Below are 17,694 nucleotides of genomic sequence, written 5' to 3'. Positions count from 1 at the left end.
CAGCGTGACCGCTCCAATTCCGTTAAGGTCTGTGCTTTCCCAATGTGTCATTATGGTTTCTTTATCCATTACAGATTTGTTCTTCTGATTGGTTTGATTGTGTTAAAAGTTGATCATCCTTATTTTGGGCAGATCATTATTGTACTGTTGTTGCCCGATAGGAAGAGACAGCTGATGAACAACAGAAGTTCATAAATATGATCAGCTATGGCCAACGTGGACGCATGGATGACCAGCGCTGTTCCCTGGATGTTTGCAGGAGTGCTCCCTGCACACCTAGACACACAGACAGAAAGCCTGTTGCAAGTACATTAAACACAGGTGAATGATTAATATAACTGGCTGTATTCATAAATATTTCTGTTAACATTTACAGTATTGTGTTGCAATTCTTTCAGGTGCCTCTTCTTTACCTCTTCTTTATGACAGAGCCCATTTCAGACAAGTTGCATTGCCTATATAGTTATTTAACTATTACACACATTTTCACATTTCATCTTCCCAGGTTCAAATTCTGAAATGTTATTCAGCCTCTTGGCCAACACTCAGAGCCGACGGCTCGATGACCAGCGAGTATCTCTTCAATCATTACCAGGATTACAGAAAGTAAATCCTAAATCTACAGCTGAAGAAGATTCAAACTACTTGACTTATATGGTCACTAAAGTTCAGGTTAGTACTTCCAACGTTTCTTTTAATGGACTCATAAAATGACCATGATATGTTATCAGAAATGAAAGGAACATGCTAAATTGAAATACTGGCTTCTGCGACTATAATACTATAGCCAGTATGTTCTCCTTTGAAATTTCTGTTCCGGTGCCCACTGCCCATTCAACCTGATCGTGGTGCTGGCACATAATGTGTTAAAATTACGTGCCAGCACCACGATCAGGTTGAAGCACCATGTAACGTGGTATTAAGAGGCTGTAATTCAGTGTTAAGAGGTCATCGACATCCCATTTCAACACCCCCAGATATATGAAACTTTGGCACACAAACACAGTGCTGCAGCCATTGAAGCAAGCAAACAACTGGACCAACCGAGATAGATTTTCACCCGACCTAAAAACACGCATGAGCTTTGATTCTGGGGAGGAGGGGACGGGGGAGACAACTCTCTCCAATATTATGAATTTGGACTGCAGTACCCATTTTAAACACGTATCAAATCCAAAATAGTGACCTCTGTCTTCCTTACAAAATACATAAATGCAATGTAATTTTTTGCGTGATGCAAAATGCTAAACAGCCATAAATTTACAGCTAGCAGTGTCACTCTTTCCCGTGTTTTGGATGCGTGAAAGTCTGTTTCCATGGAAATTTCATGTCAATGCCATCAACTGACATCATGTAGCCTTAAGAATAGCTGACATGGGACAGTTGACTGGGACTGACATGAGACTATATACATTGAATAAAAATTATGAGAAATTGTCTACTCAATTTTCAGGGTTCCAGAATGGAGGACCAAAGGTGCTCCCTCCCCAAGATCCAGAACCCAGAGGCCCAGTCTTCATCACTAAAGGATAAGACTGCAATTGGTTCAGGCCCTCCACGTTCATCCTCCTTCAGCCCTGGCTCAGACATACAACATTCAAAAAGCAAAGATAAAGCATCTCCAAAAGAGGTAAAGTCATTGCTTTCATTTTTAGCCTTGGGAGGTAAAGGCATCCACATTTAAAACAATGATGTTATAGATCTGCAAGCTTAATGCCTTCTTTTTACCATCTAGGTCTTGACTTCAACTGAACAGAAGGATTTTTTTACCTTCATGAGTCATGCCCAGCGTGGGCGAATGGACGAACAGCGATGTGTATTAAATGTTAACCGGAGTCCCAAGTCTACACCCAAACACAAGCCTACTGAGAGTACAGTGCCCAAAGGTTAGAGATTTGCTTTTTTAGTTATTAAAATGATCATTTAATTACTCATTTTATTATTATTTAGTAACTCTTTACACATTTGATCATATAGCTAATATGTCTCTTTTGTACTCTCCCAGGTACAGATTCTGAAAAGTTCTTCAGCCTGCTGGACAAATCTCAGGGCCGACGGCTTGATGACCAGCGAGTAACTCTTCCTTCATTGCCAGGGATACAGAATGGAGGCACAACAACAGCTGCTGCAGAGACGGATGCAAATCACTTGTGTTACATGGTCTCCAAAGTCCAGGTTAACCCCATATGTATCATGGTGTAAAGACCAAAGTTGTTGACTGTTTTTGTTATTTTATTCTTCATACATTTAATTGCAAATATACACCCAACTGTTATGATACAACATGACTGTAGTTAATCCTATTTTTCTATCACAGGGTTCAAGGCTGGATGAACAGAGATGTTCTGCACCCCAAATCTTACAGAAGATAGGTACCCCATCTACTCAGCGCAAAGACCATCCTATTTCAGAAGCATCTAATAAACCTTTCAAAAGGCCTGCCTCCATAAACCGTGCCAAAACTGGCCAACATCAGCAGGTGAGACACCATTCTTCACAATGCACAGCTTAGAGTTTTTTTAGATTTCTAATGTCCTGTAAATTTGTGTTCTTATAGTATCAAAATAACATACCGTAAGTGTTGGTGGACAGATAGCCTTTGTTTGGTGCGTCATTTCTAAGTTGGCCCACTTTTCATTGCTTTTCACTTCTTTCAATCTTTTCTTTAGGAGGCATCGCCAGCTGAGCAGGAACAGCTCTTTAATATGATAAGCCATGCACAAGGTGGACGTATGGAGGAGCAACGCTGCTCTTTACAACCCAGCAGAAGCACACCTGTCACACCCACACACAATGGAAGTGCTTTAAATAATGTACCCACAGGTCAGAAAAACACAGAGCACATGGGGTCAAGTATGTGTTTTCTTCTCAGAGATACCACAAAAATAACACTTGACTCTCTGTAACAGGTGAAGAAGCTGACGCATTCTTTAAAATGATTGCCTCCAGTCAGAGCAGCCGGCTAGACGATCAGCGTATTGCACTTCCTACCCTACCCAGGATACATGGGAATTCTGAAGGAAAACAAACTGGGAGTCATACAAAAGCTGGAATCCCAGTAGGTTACATCCTATTAAAATAATAAGCGGTGAACTTTTTAAGAACATCTTAAAGAACAACTTAAATGTATTTCCATTTTATTTTTGTGATTGTCCTCCTCCAAGGTGAATGGTATGCAGAACATGATGCACAGACAACATTCTTGTGACTACAATACTGTAACTTGAGAACTATTCATGGCAGAAATGTCATACTTGAACCCACATTTCCCCCTCTAGAATAGTTGAGCAGAATAGTTTTGTTACACCCTCATGGCTCCTCAGTTCTAAATGTGGTGCACATTTGTATCATCTTATCACTGGTGTTAGGTGGAATATTTGACAGCTCTGTCTTTTTCTTCTGCAAGGCTTCTGCCCCACACATCACTGTGGCTGAAAGTACACCAACAACATCAAAGAAAGACTGCTCCAGACCTTCCTCTCAACCCCAAATTGCAGAATCTGGCTCCCCGAGACCTCTGCCCAAGTCTGCTTCATTCACCCCTGAGACAGAATATCAGAAGCAAAATTCCCCAGGACAGGTAAAAAGTTCCCCTCAAATGCAAAACTCTTTTCACCAAGTGTAAGTGCTGGAAATATGAATTTACAGAAGTCAAACAAAAGGGTCAGTACAATTAATGTATTTACCAATCTGGTTCATCTTTAGGGCTTTACATATATGTTCATCAAATGATATATCATTATATATTTAGGCAAAGTGACCATAGCCTATCCCAGATAGTGATTTCAGTAAGGGGGAGGGAATGCTCCTCTCTTGGTGTCTCCTATGTGAGGTTTGCTGAGGTGGGTCTCTTGTTGTGATTTTAAAATGTTATCTTAGTGCAATAGTCACTGAAACACTTCATATAGAACAATGACATGATGTTTCTTCACAGCTCACAGTGAAGGTGTCTATGAGCTTCACACCACGTCAGGTAAGCTATGCCACAGCTTGTGATGATATGTGAGCTTTTTGCCAAAGGATGTAATCTTTATGATAGATGTGTGCTTTCATCAATTCTTATATGACTCTGTTATCTGTCAAAGGGACATAAGCGTTTCGACCAGCCGTGTACATTCCCAGAAGTCTTCCTCACTTTAGGAGCCCCAGGAGATAATTTTGTGATCCCTCTGAGCCCAGCACCTGACAGACCCCTTTCCTTCAACTTAAACCTTGTGCCAAAAGAAGATATTAAATCCAGCCAATACTCTCCAAGCCATGCCAGTCCCAGAAAGGCCCACTCAAGGCCATCATCACCCAACCAAGGAGCAACCAATGAACAAGGAAAACTTGTGACCAGATCTATCAGTCCTGATGATGACTGCTTCTCTCTGATTGAGAAGGTTCACACAGCCCAGCTGCAGAAGGGGATGGCTCAAGGAGAGCAAAAATGGAAAGGAGATCCTGGAAAGGGGAGGGAAAAGGCAGAACAAGGAAAGGGAAAGGGTGGTGGAAAGAAAGATAAGAAGGATGGTGGAAATAAACAATAGGCATGAGGAATCAGTGGAAATGAATATGAGGTGTCAGTAACTGGTTTAACAAAAGTTTATCAGACATTTTTTATAAAATTGTATCTATAGTTGTCATAGACCTACTGTAATTTGGGTAAGCTATTTGTTGAGGCATTTATTTATTTGTTTTTCCTGTTTGATAGTTACGTTCAATAGATGTACAGTATATATTTTGTTTCAAATTCAGTTGTGTAGATGAGAAATCATTGCTTTACTTTTTTAAAACAATAACTGTTAACAATAATACTGCATTATTAATATTAGCTGCTCATACAAAGAGAGAAATTGTAAGGAGGTTACACCCATAACTCTGACAAACTGTGACACTATGAAGAAAAACAAAAAAAAACAATAAAGAGAAATGACAACATTAAATGTCATCAACAGTTCATATTTTCTTTTGATTATTTGAACCACATGAATAATGAATGAAAGATCCTGTTTCATTCATTTATGCATCACAGCTGGAGCACATAATGGAAAATGGGTGTAACGTTTGATCTTAACTGACATTGCAGCAAAGATTTCTGCAATAATTTGCCGGATTGGTCTTATTGATACAAAGTGTTATAGTTTCATGTAACTGTTATCTAAGCTAGCTCGTGTATCTGTTTAATATGAAAAGCAAGAAGTAAAAAGAGAACAGAACACTTAAGATTTTTCAACATTTATTTAAGATTTACAGAAGATAATTCTCAAGCAGCTCATATTATATGAACTTTGTTGAAATGATTCAGCTGGATCTTGTCTTATTCAGCAGAGTCACTTCCCTGGAATTACAAGAGATAATTAATACTTGTTTGCAGTGTTCAGAATGTAGTATAGTATAAATACAACAAACATTCAGTATGTACTGATAGAAACAGAAAAAATATTTTATGTGATGTTATAACGAGTTAAAGCATGTACTGTTACAGAAAGATGTTGATTTATTAAGGGTCTGTTATCAGCAAAAGTGCCTGTGCAGTGGAACACTACCTACCCATTCTTTTGGGAATTAATCCTGTATATAGTGATTGCACATGGATCTATAGATAATGTATATGCATTTTTTTGATACATTGAATAAGGCAGTTACCTTCCCAGTATCACGGCTCTTGGCTCTCAGCTTGTTGACCTGGGACTCAGCGATGTCAGCACGCTCCTGAGCTTCCTCCATCTCATGCTGGACCTTCCTGAACCTGGACAAGTGAGTATTGGCCTGCTCCTCCTGTAAAGGGTTTGGAGTTGAAATATGTTTTATGTATTATATTACATCATTTTATTATGTTTTCTTTCTGTAGTTACTTATTTGTGCTACTTTCCTATATGAAAAATTACAAAACATTTGACTCACAGCCTCCTCAGCCTGTCTCTTGTAAGCCTTGACTTTGAGCTGCAGTTTATCCACCAGATCCTGAAGTCTGTGCACATTCTTCTTGTCCTCCTCAGTCTATATAAAAGAGAAATATTACTTATGCAGTATAGGAAGGAAATTTTGAAATTAAGAAATTATGATAGTTTCAAGTTAATCTGAAATTACCTGGTAGGTCAGCTCCTTCACTCTCCTCTCATATTTGCGGACTCCCTTAACAGCATCAGCTCCACGTCTCTGCTCAGATTCAACTTCAGTTTCCAGTTCACGAACCTGTAATGTGATGATGCATAGTGTATCAAAACTTTGTAAAGGAATTTTAGTAGTTAGAAAAGTGAATTAAGTCCACATATTGAAAGTGTGATTGACATCCTAATGCAGATGTATTAAGAGCATACCCTTGACTCTAGTTTCTGGAGCTGCTTCTTGCCACCCTTCATGGCCAGGTTCTCAGCTTCATCCAGACGGTGCTGCAGGTCCTTGACTGTGACCTCCAGGTTCTTTTTCATCCTCTCCAGGTGAGCACTGGTGTCCTGCTCCTTCTTCAGCTCCTCAGCCATCATGGCAGCCTGAAATGATGGGCATCATACATAAACATGTGTTTTTTGTGAAGGGAAGTTGAATTTTATAAAAAGAAGACTCATATACAAACTCACATCAGTGATAGCCTTTTTGGCTTTCTCCTCAGCATTTCTTGCCTCCTGAACTGCATCGTCCACTTCACCCTGAACCTGTACAAAGTCGGACTCCAGCTTCTTCTTGGTGTTCAGAAGACTGGTGTTCTGATTATTTGAGAAAATATACATTTAACATGTATGAATTATAACCTCAGTCAGGATTTTTTAAATTTCTCTTTAGGCATGAAAAAAGAAATTTGAACTTAATTTTCTCTTTCACCAAATGATATAACATTACATTATAATAAAATAAATCAACTGACCTACAACAAAAAACATTACTGCAGGTTTAGTGGTGGTGTATGGGATGACACACTCGTGTACACTGTGGTGGCTGAAGTGTAACTATGCCATCAAAATCCTTTCATACATGAGAAAATAGCTGTCCACTGCAGTGACCACTATGCGTGAAAGGGCTAATATGGCATATATGATGCATTTTCAAAACATTAGGGTTTTAGTATTCATGAAAACAAACCTGAGAGTGAAGCAGTCCGACACGCTCACTAGCATCAACCAACTCCTGTTCAGCCACTTTGCGTCCCCTCTCTGTCTGCTCCAAAGCAGCTCTCAGCTCCTCAATCTCAGCCATCATCAGGCCATTTCTGCGCTCCACCATGGCAACCTGCTCCTTCATGTCTTCCTGTCCTCTGACAGCATCATCAAGGTGCAGTTGGGCATCCTGACAACAAATAGATATATGTTAACTTTCATTACTCTGAAACCATTTCTTCATTCAGTGATCAAACAGTGTGAAACTCACCTTGAGCTGTCCCTGGACATTCCTCAGTTGTTTCTGAGCCTCAGCAGCCTGCCTATTGGCATGGCTTAGCTGAACCTCCATCTCGTTCAGATCTCCCTCCATCTTCTTCTTGATTCTCAGGGCATCATTCCTGCTCCTGACTTCAGAATCGAGAGTGCTCTGCATGGAGTCAGTCACCCTCTGGCTGTTCCTTTTGATCTGCTCCATCTCCTCGTCCTTTTCTGCCAGCTTTCTGTCTACCTCACCTTTGACCTGGTTTAGTTCAAGCTGAATGCGAAGAATTTTGGACTCCTCGTGCTCCAGCGTACCCTGCAAGAAAAGCCATCTTTGTAGGCCTATAGCTAAGTACCAAAATGGCAGTTCTGTCACAGCAACAAAATTCATTTGAAATTATAGTAATAATAATAATAATAATAATAGTAAATAATAACCATTATCAGAGATTTCATTAAATTACAAAGTTAACTGAATTATTTCAATAACAAACAAACAAAATAAAAAATACCTCTGCCTCCTCCAGGGCAGTCTGGATTTCAGTCTTTTCACTTTCTACAGCTTTCTTGGCTTTTTCGAGCTCATGGATATTTTTTCCAGTCTCCCCAATCTGTTCAGTCAGATCTGAGATCTCCTCTTCAAGGTTAAAAAAGATATTCTTATAGCACATTCTTATATGCTTCATAAATGGTAATGACTGATTATTTTTCCTTCAAATGTAGATTGTAATTGACTTACGCTGCAGGTTCTTGTTCTCTCTCTTCATGGTCTCCAGATGATCCAGAGCCTCCTCATAAGAGTTCTTCATCTTGAACAGTTCAGTACTGAGAGAGCGAGCCTCCTTCTGGGCTCCTTCCAGCTCTGCCTGGCCCTCCTCATATTTCTGTTTCCATTCTGCAAGGACCTAGAATTATAAAGATGAATAACAATGATTAATAACCTAGATAAATTTGTGTTTCATTCAAACCGGTGTGTTTCTGATTTCCTGTTACCTTATCAAAGTTCCTCTGCTTCTTGTCAAGGTTGGCAGCCAGAGCATTAGCTCTCTCTACATCAATCATGAGGTCCTCCACCTCACCCTGTAACCTCTGCTTGGTCTTCTCCAGAGAGGCGCACTTTGAGTTCACAGCCTCAATGGATTCCTCAGCATCCTGCAGACGCTGGGCAAGCTTTTTCCTGTAGCGAGCAAGTTTTAGTAAAAAAAAAAATATATATATATATATAATTCCACATATTGATCCTGAATTGTCTGAAAAGCAAACAAAGTCATTTATAAGTATTTATCTACTTGGCCTCCTCCAGCTCCTCAGTGCGCTGGATAGCATCAGTCTCATATTTGGTTCTCCACTGAGCCACTTCACTGTTGGCCTTGGACATTCCTCGCTGCAGCTCAGCTTTAGCCTCTTGCTCCTCTTCAAATTGCTCTCTGAGCAGATCACAGTCATGGCGGGCTGACTGAACAGCATGGGCCAGGGCATTCTTGGCCTAATGAACATGGCAAGAGGCATTTTAATTGATCCTAATTTCATACAAATAATAAGATAATAATAAGCATGAATGTCTTAATTGTCTTAATATATTGTAGCAAATACACAAATATTGTATGTTGTTACATTAACAAACTATTCAATCTGCCCAAGTAACTTAATTTTGTCATCTTAACTAAGAAACAGATATTTAAATTTAAATCTTTAATTAGATTCAGTTTTTTTTAATAAGACTGGTGATTGTATTGATATCTATTCTGTTTACAACCTTTAATGTTGTATGTTGTCCAGTCTATTTTGTTTTGCACTGGTTCACAGTTTATAGATGCATTATCCATCCAGTGTTGTTAAGAAAAGACCAGTATCACCTGAGATATAGCATATCTGATGAATTGACACACAGTCCAATTACACTTTATTATAGTAGACTATGCCGATATAAGATCTTCTACCTTCACTTCCTCCTCAATGTGTCTCTTAAGTTCCTCGATCTGCTGAGTGTAAGCCTGTTTGCCTCTAGTCAGCTGGGAAATGAGAGCTTCCTTCTCCTCAATCTGGCGAGAAAACTCACCTGCACAAATAAGAGTAAGAATACGATTTGGATATCGTCTTACAGTAAAAAAGAAAACAGACTATTTGAAACTATATCACAACACACAAGTAAAAAAATTGTACACATGGAAATGGCACATAGGGCTATATTCAATACATGACAACAGGTTACAAAACCTCATTGTGGATTAAACATATATATATATATATATATATATATATATATATATATATATATATGTGTGCAAACATATATGTGATTTATATCATATTATACATTTCACATCTTTGGGTGCACACCATTCTCTGTTTGCAGTCTTGCCCTCTGAGCGCTTAAGTCATTCAGCTGGCGAACATTCTCATCATTTTTGGACTTAATTTCACTTAATTGGTCTTCAAGAGTTCTGCTCATTTTCTCCAGATTGCCCTGTATTGAACAAAAGTATATATAATAATCTGTACATGACACAAATAAAGTGAACATGGAGGTAGTCTTCATTTATTCTAAACCTTTTTATATTTGGATATACCTTTGCTTTAGCTACAGCCTCCATGTTGCTGGAAAGATCATCAATCTCCATCTTGTACTCGCTCTTCTCCTTCTCCAGCTTCTGCTTGACACGCTGGAGGTTATCAATCTGCTCTCCCAGCTCTGCAACACTGTCGGCCTGCTTCTTGCGGAGAGCTGCTGCAGTAGCTTCATGCTGGAGGGTTGACTCTTCAAGGTCACGGCGCAGCTTCTGGAACTCAGCCTCACGCTTCTTGTTCATCTCAATCTGAGCGGCTGTTGCTCCACCAGCTTCCTCAAGCCTCTCACTGATCTCCTCAAGTTCCCTGGAGAGGTCGGCCCTCTGCTTCTCCACCTTAGCCCGAGCAGCCCGCTCAGCCTCGATTTCTTCTTCCAGCTCCTCAATACGTGCCTAGGTTTGATGATGGTAATATCAAATTGTTAACTAGAACAAACTGTAATCAGCAGTTTTTCAGTCACTTCCAGCTCCTCAACACGTGCCTAGGTTGGATGATCCCAATATAAAGGAGGCTTGTGAACTGAACACAATGTGAGCAGTGGTTTTTCAGTCACTGAGTATAACATTCATGTCAAATACTAACCTGGAGCTCCTTGATCTTCTTCTGAAGCTGAGCACCAAGAGACTGTTCATCCTCAATTTTGCTGAGCAGCTGGCTGGTCTCAAAGTCTTTCCTTAATGCAGAGAGCAAAAATAAATGCTTAATGTCTGACACATCTCTGAATTTCTGTAAATGAAGGCAAGAACTTCATCAGTGACTTATTTGTGTACTTACTTTTTGAGTTTCTCCTCAGATTGCTGCTTGTCATTCTCCAGATCCATTATGGATTCCTGGGCCAGTTTCAGATCTCCCTCAAGCTTCCTCTTGGCTCTCTCAAGGTCCATACGGAGCTTCTTTTCTTGCTCCAGTGATCCCTCAAGCTTTAGAAGAAAAGGTTTGTTTTGTATTTGTCCAATTAAACATCAATCCTAAGACCGAAACGACTTTATACTCTAATAACTACTAATAATGTCAATTTCTCACATCATCCACTTGTTGTTCCAGCTTAGTCTTGGCCTTGGTAAGAGTGTTGACTTTGTCCTCCTCTGCCTGGAGATCATCCAGTGTTTGTTGGTGAGCCTCTTGGAGGGCTTTCTTCTCCTTGGTCAATTTGGCAAGAGACTCATCTTGAGATGCCATCTCCTCTGTCAGGTTTTTCACCTGAAATATTGTGAAAAGTTTAACATTTCCAAAAATATTTTACATTTCTATATTTTTATGTAAAACACAGTAGGCTACATATAAATGAAACCTTATTTTCAGTTGCATGTTTCTCCTTCTCCACTTTAGCCAAGGTGAGCTCCAAGTCATCAATATCTTTCTTCAGCTCAGAGCATTCATCCTCCAGCTTCCTCTTCTTGGTAGTCAGCTCAGCATTGATTTCCTCTTCATCTTCCAGTCTCTCAGTTGTCTCTTTGAGTTTAGCCTCAAGTTGGATCTTGCTCTTAATCAGACCTTCACACCTTTCTTCAGCATCTGAGAGGTTGTCTGATTCCTAATATTTGAACATACATGTGGTATTAGTTTGGATGATAAATATTTCAAAACTAACATTAAGTAGCAGCAAAACTTCTAAAAATAGCAAATATAACATCATGTCTGAGTGTGCATTTTACTCACAGATGCCACTTGCAGTTGCAGGTCATTCTTTTCCTGCAGCAGGGAAACCATCTTCTCCTCCAGCTCCTTCTTCTTGGCCAGAGCAGCAGCCAGGTCTGTCTGCATCTTTCCGTAGTTCTCCTTCATCGCAGACAGCTCCTTCTCAGTCTCAGCACTCTTCAGAAGAGGCTTGATCTTGAAGTACAGATGCATCCATGGCCAGTTCTTCACGTTCATAAATGAGCGGATGTTGTACTGGACAGTGAAGATTGCATCTCTGAAAGAATAGCATCAATTGATGTATTGATATTTTTGGATTGACATCACCTTGGAATTTAAGAGACAATTCAGTGTACTGTCAGATAATCTTACCTCCTTTCCATCATCTTAACAAACTCTTTCCTCATGAGGTATCCTCTGCAGAGAGCTTGAGTCATGGTCACCAGACTAGCCAGTTTTTCATCTCTCATCTCCTCCAGGGTACCTAGTAGACCAGCTTTGAAGAACACCTATGATGTGAAGTGATTGAAAGTAGTTATTAGTAGACATGGCTACAATGGGAGTTATGCACAAGTTAAATGTTTTGATATTGTTTAAAGAAATGCACCTTTGTGTGTCCAAACTTGTACTGAGTGTGATCCACATCAATGGAGCCTAGCAGCTTCTCTGCAGCTTTCTTGTTGTCAATGAACTGTCCCTCAGGGATGACGCTGGCATTCAATACTTTGTATCTACAAGAAAATATTGTGTTGTTACTTACAGTGACCCCCTATCTTGGCGGGCTGTGGATTTGCTTATATTAAATTGTTCACCTCTGCTTGAAGTCACCATAGAGGATTCTGCTGGGGAAGCCCTTTCTGCAGATTCTGATGCCTTCCAGCACACCGTTACACCTCAGCTGATGGATGACCAAGAAGTTCTCCATAAGACCTGCACATTATACAAGATAATAACAATTCAGGTATTCATTTTCAGTGATTATATCTCTAGAAGAAAAGGCAAGCACCAAACCTGGAGTCTTTGTTTCATTGGGAATCAGGCAACGCACAAAGTGAGGATGAGTGCTCCTCAAGTTGGTCATCAGCTTGCCCAAGTTCTCCTGGGGATGAAGTGTTGTCAATTCAAAAATGTCACCTTCAAAACATTGACCAGTCAGGCTAAATTTGATCAGTATTGTCGCAAATGTTAAACTTACCCTGAAAAGAGCAGACACAGTCTGGAAGGAACCACCCTTCTTCTTTCCACCACCCTTCTTGCCACCACCACCAGCAGCGTCTGTTTCCAAAACAGAGTTCCACTAAATTATTAACTCTTTATTAATTGTTCAGGGTTTCATGTTCAAGGAAACCAATGTTTGATCAAAAATAGTAGCTGAATCAGCACATTGCCATGCATTGGCTTCATACCATCAGCTGCAGAATGAGATGCATACAGGTAGCAAAGAAGTTTGTTTGCGGACTTCTGGTAGAGCTGAACAACTGAGTCATTCAGGGGGTCCTTGTTCTTGTCCAACCAGCCAGTGATATTGTAGTCCACTGTACCAGCATAGTGAACCAGGGAGAAGTGAGCCTCAGCCTTGCCCTTTGCAGGCTTTGGCTTCTCAAAGGCCTTGGTCTTGCCAAGATGCTGATCATGAAGCTTGTTCTTGAAAGAAGTATCTGTAGCCTTGGGGAACATGCACTCCTCTTCAAGGATGGAGAAGATGCCCATTGGCTGAGGGGGAAATGATTAATTCAGTATTTAGCTTGTACTCAGAAAGCAAGAGTTTATTTCTACCTGGCTGTGTCTTACCTTCTCAATAAGCTCAATGCATGCAGCCAAGTCCATACCAAAGTCAATGAACTCCCATTGAATTCCTTCTTTCTTGTACTCCTCTTGCTCCAGGACAAACATGTGGTGGTTGAAGAACTGTTGCAGTTTCTCATTGGTGAAGTTGATGCACAGTTGCTCCAGGCTGTTGTACTGTAATTATGGAGATATAATCAGTCATAGAAAAACATTGTTGATGTGATGCAACTCAAATATTCTTCAAGTCACTCACATCAAAGATCTCAAATCCAGCGATATCCAGCACCCCAATGAAGAACTGTCTTGGCTGCTTTGTGTCCAGCATCTCATTGATACGGATGACCATCCACAAGAACATTTTCTCATAGACAGACTTGCACAGAGCACTGACAGAATTGTTAACCTAGAGGAAGAGGCAAAAGACTGTATATAACCAATTTTTTTTATGCACATTGCTTCCAGAGCTCAAACAATCAATCAGTGAATCGGCAGACAGAAGATTAATCAACAACTATTTTGATCATTAGTTAATTCCTAAAAGTCCTTTTTTTCTGGTGAAAATGCCAAACCTTCAATGGTTCCAGTTTCTTAAGCATTTACTGCTTCTCCATTTTACATGAGTGTAAACTGAGTATATTTGTGTTTTATTGGCATTTTTCAATATTTTGATATTTTATAGAGCTACAATCAAGAAAGTAGTGTGCTGACACAAAGACAATACAAATAATTGTTAGTTGCAGCTCTAATAGCTTGATCTTCAAACATTTGAGTTTTTGTAAAGTCATTTACCTGTGGAACAGTCTGACCTTTGGTCACAAATTCATTTCCGACCTTGACTCTGGGGTAGCACAGAGATTTCAGCATGTCAGCTGAGTTCAGGCCCATGAGGTAAGCGATTTTATCAGCCACTGATGGAAAGACAGAGGATTTTTACTATTTATGAAGCAACAAAACAAACATGTAAGTGGTAATGTATGTGGTATTGTATGTACAATGATGGCAGTTTTTTTGTCCCTCCCTTTGTTTTGCTGACAGTGTCCTTTAAGATTAGGTACATATTGTGACTGCTTTTTCTCTTAATTTGTGCAATGTGTTTTTGTTTTGGACATCTTGTCATGATATAATCAGATTCTGTGACTGATGCACCAACAGATGATTGGTACAGATGACTTGGACAGGGTATTGATTGTCAGAACTCCTTTGTAGCTCAGAAATGCTGCTTAAGATATTCAAACAATATAACCCATTGTTGTAGCAGGGTGATGAATTGTTATCAAGTTTATGCAAATACTTAATGTCAGTGCTCTTTTTGTAATATTGTAATATTTTTGTAATAATTGTGTGAACCTGCTGTAATGTGCTGTGATGTAAAATAAAACAATATGACTACAATTACCCTCATTGCCATCAGGTTCAGCCTGCTCCTCACGCTGCTTCTGCTTGAATTTCATGTTGCCATGATGCATTACAGCACCAGTCAGCTTGTAGATGCCAACCTTCTCCTCAGCAGTGAAGCCCAAAATGTCAATAGCAGTCTACAATTTATGTAAAGCAGAAATTTAGTTATTCTGACGATAATTTACTTGTGTTCTACAAATTACAATGAACTTACATCTGTTGCAATGAACTCCTCCACATCATTGATGCTTTTGACAGTGATTTCTCCCTGACTGATCATATGGTAGTCATAGGGGTTGGTGGTGATCAGAAGAGCCTCTGAAAAACATTAGAGGAAATGCAGTAGTCTACACTAATTCTATTTTTTTTCTTGTTATATGATTATTTCATTATAACATACCCAGGAGCTCAGGCTTGTGGCCAGTCATCAGCTGATAGAAGATGTGGTAGCTCCTCTCAGCAGACAGCTGGAAGGTAACACGGGACTTCTCCAGCAGATCTGTTTTGTAGACAATAATTGGTGATGAATGAGCATCAAACAATAGTTAATGCAAGAAACTACGTTTGTTCACTACTCATGTTGCCAACTATAAAAGGAAACTTTTCACAGTGAGAAAAATCAACTCACACGTTTCAATATCAGCTGAGGCCAGCTTTCCAGTGGAGCCAAAGTGGATTCTGATAAATTTACCCTAAACATTAACCAGAAATATGTCAGTTTGACTCTAAATAACAATAAGTATGTGAAAGTTATGTATAGCCCTATAATTTGGATACTTACAAAACGAGAGGAGTTGTCGTTCCTCACGGTTTTTGCATTACCATAGGCCTCCAGCAGAGGGTTGGCTGCAATGATTTGATCTTCCAGCGAACCCTACTTAACATGATTATTAAGCCATATTAAAAAATCCAACAACAATCAACTGTGGCAATTTTTTTTAGCAGACAACCAATTTTACCTGTATCTTGCTCGTCTCTTTTTTACCTCCAGCCACTGCAATTGTTGCAAAGTACTGGATGACACGCTTTGTGTTGACAGTCTTTCCTGCACCGGATTCTCCACTTGGGAATTAAAGGATAATGCTGAGTTGTTGGCTATATAGTTATGAAGTTTCTATAGAATCGTCTTGAGAAGATGAGTTACACTTACGTGATAAGGACAGACTGGTTCTCACGATCTAAAATGTATGCAGTCAGACACAAGTTAAAACTATACTCGTTGCTGCAGTTATCTTCTTTGTCTCATTGAATTTAACACTAAATTTGATCTTACCTGTGAGCATGAACTGATAAGCATTGTCAGAGATGGAGAAGATGTGGGGTGGTGCCTCAATCCTCTTTTTGCCTCTGTAAGCTTCCACAACCTGAGAATCGTACACAGGAAGCCACTTGTAGGGATTCACGACGACGCAGAAAAGGCCGGAGTAGGTCTGAAAAAGAGAAGATAATTCACTCTAAACTTCATGAAACACATTGCCTCTCCATTTGACTTTGACATTTAAATTTAAGTTTCATTTAGAGTAATGGCTGCAGAAAAAAGAAAACATTATTGGTAAAAGTTTGTTTATTTAAAGTGTGTCTATTAACACATAGATCAGAGTTTTTGTTCACTCTGATTAATGTTTGAGTTAAACACTCACGTAGATCATCCATGATGCAAAACGCTCTTTGAGGTTATACAACACAGCAGGCTCATTGAGGTGGGTCATCATGGCCATGTCTTCAATTTTATCATACTTTGGAGGATTCATGGGATGGATATCATCCTCCTTCACAGTGAGAGTCTGAATGGGAAATTAAGTAAAAAAAGAGACATTTTATCAGGACAGTGTTTCAAATGATCTTTTTTGGGATGAATATCATCCTCTTTCACTGTCAGGGTCTCTTAACAAATAGTGTAAAAACTCTATCAAGGTATTAAAAGGACTGTATTTCAAGTGTTCCAAATAAAGTATTCATTCACCTACCTTTCCTGTAAATGTATCAACAGTGGCTTTGCCACCTTCCCTTTTAGTGAGTTTACCCTTGAGATACATTTCCTCTGCATCAACCACATAGAAGGCTGTTTTGGCATCAAATGGAGCAGTTTGAGCTTCAATCCTCTCTTTCTCAGGCTTCCGGAGGTAGATGGACGCTGGGCCATAGGCCTCCATCTCTGCGTCTGTGCTCATGATAGCACCTCACAAGAGACTGAAAATAAGGAGAACTCTTACATATTGTATTTTTCTTGTATTTCTTTTAATAAATGTTAATTTACTGTTTGTAGGCTCATCAGGTAAGATGATGTGGATATCAACTTGAATTAACTGTGTTTACCTTCTTTGGTCCAAAAAGAAGATGGAATACAGTCAGGCCAGTTCTTGTGATCCTATTGATAAATGGTAAAGCATGACTAAATATATCAAAATGTGTGTATCATATTCAAAAATGAAAGGTATGCTCCATTATGCTATGTAACGCAGTTGTATTTTAGCAATACTAACTACTCTATGTACTCACCTGAGTTGGAAGCCTACCAGTTATTGACAGAGTCCTGAGAAGCTTCTTTTATAGAGGGGGACTGTCTCCTCAGTAGGTGTGCCCTGCTCAATTTGGTCATGTATTCTTGTCATGTTGCCACTAATCCTGTGACACTGACATTTACAATGATTATACTGCCTTGTGTGTACATTTGTAGCAGTATTTTTTTTCCCTGGCATCATCTGTGCTATATCTGAATAGCCAAAAAGCAAAGTGTGAGTAAAATGACCTTAAAATGACCTGTTAATGTTAATTACTTTTAAAGCTTTGTTCATGTAAAGTTATGTGTTAGATTTTCTAAAAATATGACAATATGTGGAATACACACCTGTTAAGAAATATAAAACATGTTATTAAATTATGGGATAAATGTTAAATTTAAACTCATAGAATAGAATTAAGTATGAATACAACATCAATGTATAAATACAGTTTTGTAAATTGC

General features: G+C 39.3%; 1 protein-coding gene and 1 long non-coding RNA gene across 2 annotated transcripts; one reads left to right on the top strand and one right to left on the bottom strand.

Moving 5' to 3' along the window:
• Positions 1-3,554: 3,554 nt before the first annotated feature.
• On the top strand, positions 3,555-4,120 carry LOC134000306 (uncharacterized). The gene is made up of 3 exons (XR_009927410.1): positions 3,555-3,580; positions 3,935-3,973; positions 4,086-4,120. It is a non-coding gene; the product is annotated as an uncharacterized LOC134000306 (long non-coding RNA).
• A 1,179-nt stretch (positions 4,121-5,299) lies between these two features.
• LOC133999924 (myosin heavy chain, fast skeletal muscle-like) lies at positions 5,300-16,900 on the bottom strand. Its single transcript, XM_062439273.1, has 39 exons — positions 16,697-16,900; positions 16,370-16,513; positions 16,003-16,159; positions 15,880-15,907; positions 15,677-15,791; positions 15,511-15,603; positions 15,358-15,421; positions 15,130-15,228; positions 14,944-15,047; positions 14,728-14,866; positions 14,121-14,239; positions 13,585-13,734; positions 13,335-13,505; positions 12,950-13,256; positions 12,739-12,818; positions 12,555-12,642; positions 12,356-12,473; positions 12,151-12,274; positions 11,916-12,052; positions 11,565-11,820; positions 11,197-11,439; positions 10,929-11,105; positions 10,680-10,825; positions 10,488-10,578; positions 9,908-10,297; positions 9,678-9,804; positions 9,278-9,396; positions 8,627-8,823; positions 8,331-8,514; positions 8,077-8,242; positions 7,850-7,974; positions 7,345-7,653; positions 7,060-7,263; positions 6,561-6,686; positions 6,303-6,473; positions 6,073-6,177; positions 5,887-5,982; positions 5,629-5,760; positions 5,300-5,320 (listed from the first exon to the last, which is right to left on the bottom strand). The coding sequence occupies exons 1-39, from the start codon at positions 16,898-16,900 to the stop codon at positions 5,300-5,302; spliced, it is 5,826 nt and encodes a 1,941-aa protein (XP_062295257.1).
• Between the last annotated feature and the right edge of the window lie 794 nt (positions 16,901-17,694).

The sequence above is a fragment of the Scomber scombrus genome, chromosome 18 (assembly GCF_963691925.1).
Source record: "Scomber scombrus chromosome 18, fScoSco1.1, whole genome shotgun sequence".
NCBI classification, from domain to species: domain Eukaryota; kingdom Metazoa; phylum Chordata; class Actinopteri; order Scombriformes; family Scombridae; genus Scomber; species Scomber scombrus.
This window is presented reverse-complemented; position numbering and strand designations above follow the sequence as displayed.

Bases quoted from the DNA above. Each gene is read 5' to 3' on its own strand.
- LOC133999924 (XM_062439273.1), bottom strand. From the start codon at position 16,900: ATGAGCACAGACGCAGAGATGGAGGCCTATGGCCCAGCGTCCATCTAC. The intron at 16,160-16,369 runs GTGAGTGTTTAA...TCTCTTTTTCAG, and splicing joins TTGCATCATGGATGATCTAC to ACCTACTCCGGCCTTTTCTG. The intron at 6,474-6,560 runs GTGAGTTTGTAT...CCATCATTTCAG, and splicing joins CCAAAAAGGCTATCACTGAT to GCTGCCATGATGGCTGAGGA.